Source organism: Petaurus breviceps, unplaced genomic scaffold (assembly GCF_028583685.1).
Source record: "Petaurus breviceps papuanus isolate PSGF00001 unplaced genomic scaffold, PetGlider_PUasm1.0 188, whole genome shotgun sequence".
NCBI classification, from domain to species: Eukaryota; Metazoa; Chordata; class Mammalia; order Diprotodontia; family Petauridae; genus Petaurus; species Petaurus breviceps.
Window position 1 is genome coordinate 38,615,265 of NW_027185804.1, and position 2,103 is coordinate 38,617,367.

At 37.7% G+C, this 2,103-nt stretch overlaps 1 protein-coding gene across 1 annotated transcript; it reads right to left on the reverse strand.

The window, feature by feature from the left end:
- Positions 1–899: 899 nt before the first annotated feature.
- On the reverse strand, positions 900–1,856 carry LOC138163288 (vomeronasal type-1 receptor 3-like). Its single transcript, XM_069090837.1, has one exon. The coding sequence runs from the start codon at positions 1,854–1,856 to the stop codon at positions 900–902; it is 957 nt and encodes a 318-aa protein (XP_068946938.1).
- Positions 1,857–2,103: the final 247 nt, after the last annotated feature.

Here is a 2,103-nt window from a genome sequence, read left to right on the forward strand (position 1 = left end):
GGGTGCCTTGAAGTATTTAAATAACTTCAGGGGGAGGAGGGATTAGTCTTGTTCAGCTGTTTCCAAGAGGCAAATACCAGGAGCAGAAGATGAGAGTTATGAAGGAGGCAGTTCAGACTTGATGTCAATAAAAAATATTCTTAAGAAATAAGGTGTACTAAGTTAACATGTAGTTTAATTCCTTCCTTGAACTTCAACAAGCTGATACATTGGACTGGGGAATCCTTTTGGGTGTGGGTTGATAGAGATCGTCATCAAGGTTTCTTTGAGCTCTCAGATTCTGGGATTATGTAATTTAATCTGGGAATACACTCATAGGATAAAATTACTTGAAGAGTTTATTTTTTAATGGTTTATCCTTTTCATTAAACTAGGAAAGGTGCAGCATGCAAGGAATATTTAACATGATAGTGACCAAGGCACAGAAATTCCTCTTGGTGGACAAATTTGCTAAGGACACTAAGTTACAGTGTATACATTGGATAATATCCTTGGTAAGAAATCCACTACTGATATCTATACAGGTCATTCTTTTGTGACTGGCAGTAGTCACAATTCTAGCAAACAGATTGTGGTGACAAGAAGGAAGTGAATGGAGTTAAAAGGAAAAAAGGAAATGGAATTGGACCCATCTAAAATATGTTTCTAGGATTCCAGTTTGGTAGTTCATCTATCCTTTGCTTTGTAGTAGATCCCTATTATAATGCTCTACAGTGTTTGTCCCATTGCAACATTATTGTTACATTTATCAGGAAATGGTTTTCTTGGGGGCAGGTGGTCAAAATGGAAAATAACTGAGAATTTAATACTTTGACACAAGTTTGATCTTGGTCCATGACGACTTTCGAGTTGACTTTGTCCAGTATTTCTTCCACTACTAAAGAGTTCTATTTTGATTATTATGTAGGTTTCTGGTTTACATTTTTTATATGAATAGAAGATGGGATTTTCATCTCCCAATAAGCACACAAGCATCTCAAGATCTGAGAGTCACTGTTGAGCAGTATAAAGGGGCTGATTGTTTGAAAGCACAAGGAAATGGAAAGTGAGAAATGAAGCAAAACAGGACTAGAGACTTTAGAAAAAATTATGTACATTATAATAATGGAACTCAATAAATTAAAGCTAACAAAAGTGCTCCCCAGTAGCATAATGGCTGTGGCAGCGTGGATCTCTGGTGAGGCTCTTCGAGACTGGGTAGTGATGTGAAGGTGTTGAAGTCGCTGGTGATGTCTGTACAAGAAAAATGCAATATAGCCACTGGTAATGGCCACGAGACCCATATAAAAACCATCATGAATAAACTTCCAGATTAGGAACATTTTAGTCTTCTTTGCATCAAGGTCTAAAGCACTAAATCCAATGTTATCTTCCTCTTTACTGTGTGTTATGTTCCTGAAACCAATGACATACACAAGCAAGACTGCATCTATCAGCAGATTCAGGACCCAGCAGACAAGACAGAATGGGAAGATGCCCTTCAGTAGCCGGGCTTTTAGCTCTGCCTTTATGAGACTGTTTGGACTGATTGTGATGGCCTGGAATAAAACCAGGTTGAAGGAGCTACAAAGGGAAAGGCTACGAGTCACTCTTTGCACGTAAGTTAGAAATCTTTTCCCCATAAAATCTACAGAATATTTTAACCCCCAGACTTCAATTGTTTGAGGAATTCCCCTGAAAAGAAATAACAGGGTATTTGTAAAGAGAAAATGGATGAGAATCAGAATTCTGGATCTTGTTTTTCTAGAACTATTGAACTTAGAACTGTATTGGAATATCAGTAAGGAGTTCCCTAGAACTCCAATTACTATCTGGCTCAGGTAGATAATCCTCAGGATTTCATTTAGAAAAATCATCAGATGAATTTAGAAGTCTTTCTCAGAAGAATTATCACCAGATAAAAAGTCACCTGGAGAGAAATAAAGAGCAACATGGCAGTTAATGACAACTTTTCCTGGTAGAATTCCTCCCTTTTCTCACCTAGAACATGAGAAACAGAAAAGCTATGCATATGGTGGGGAAAGGATGAAGGTCTGACAAATGTTCATGGAACAGAGATCCACTAGCCCTTTCACCAGTGAAGTCATTATTAAGGCTTCATTT

Bases quoted from the DNA above. Each gene is read 5' to 3' on its own strand.
- LOC138163288 (XM_069090837.1), bottom strand. From the start codon at position 1,856: ATGATTTTTCTAAATGAAATCCTGAGGATTATCTACCTGAGCCAGATA.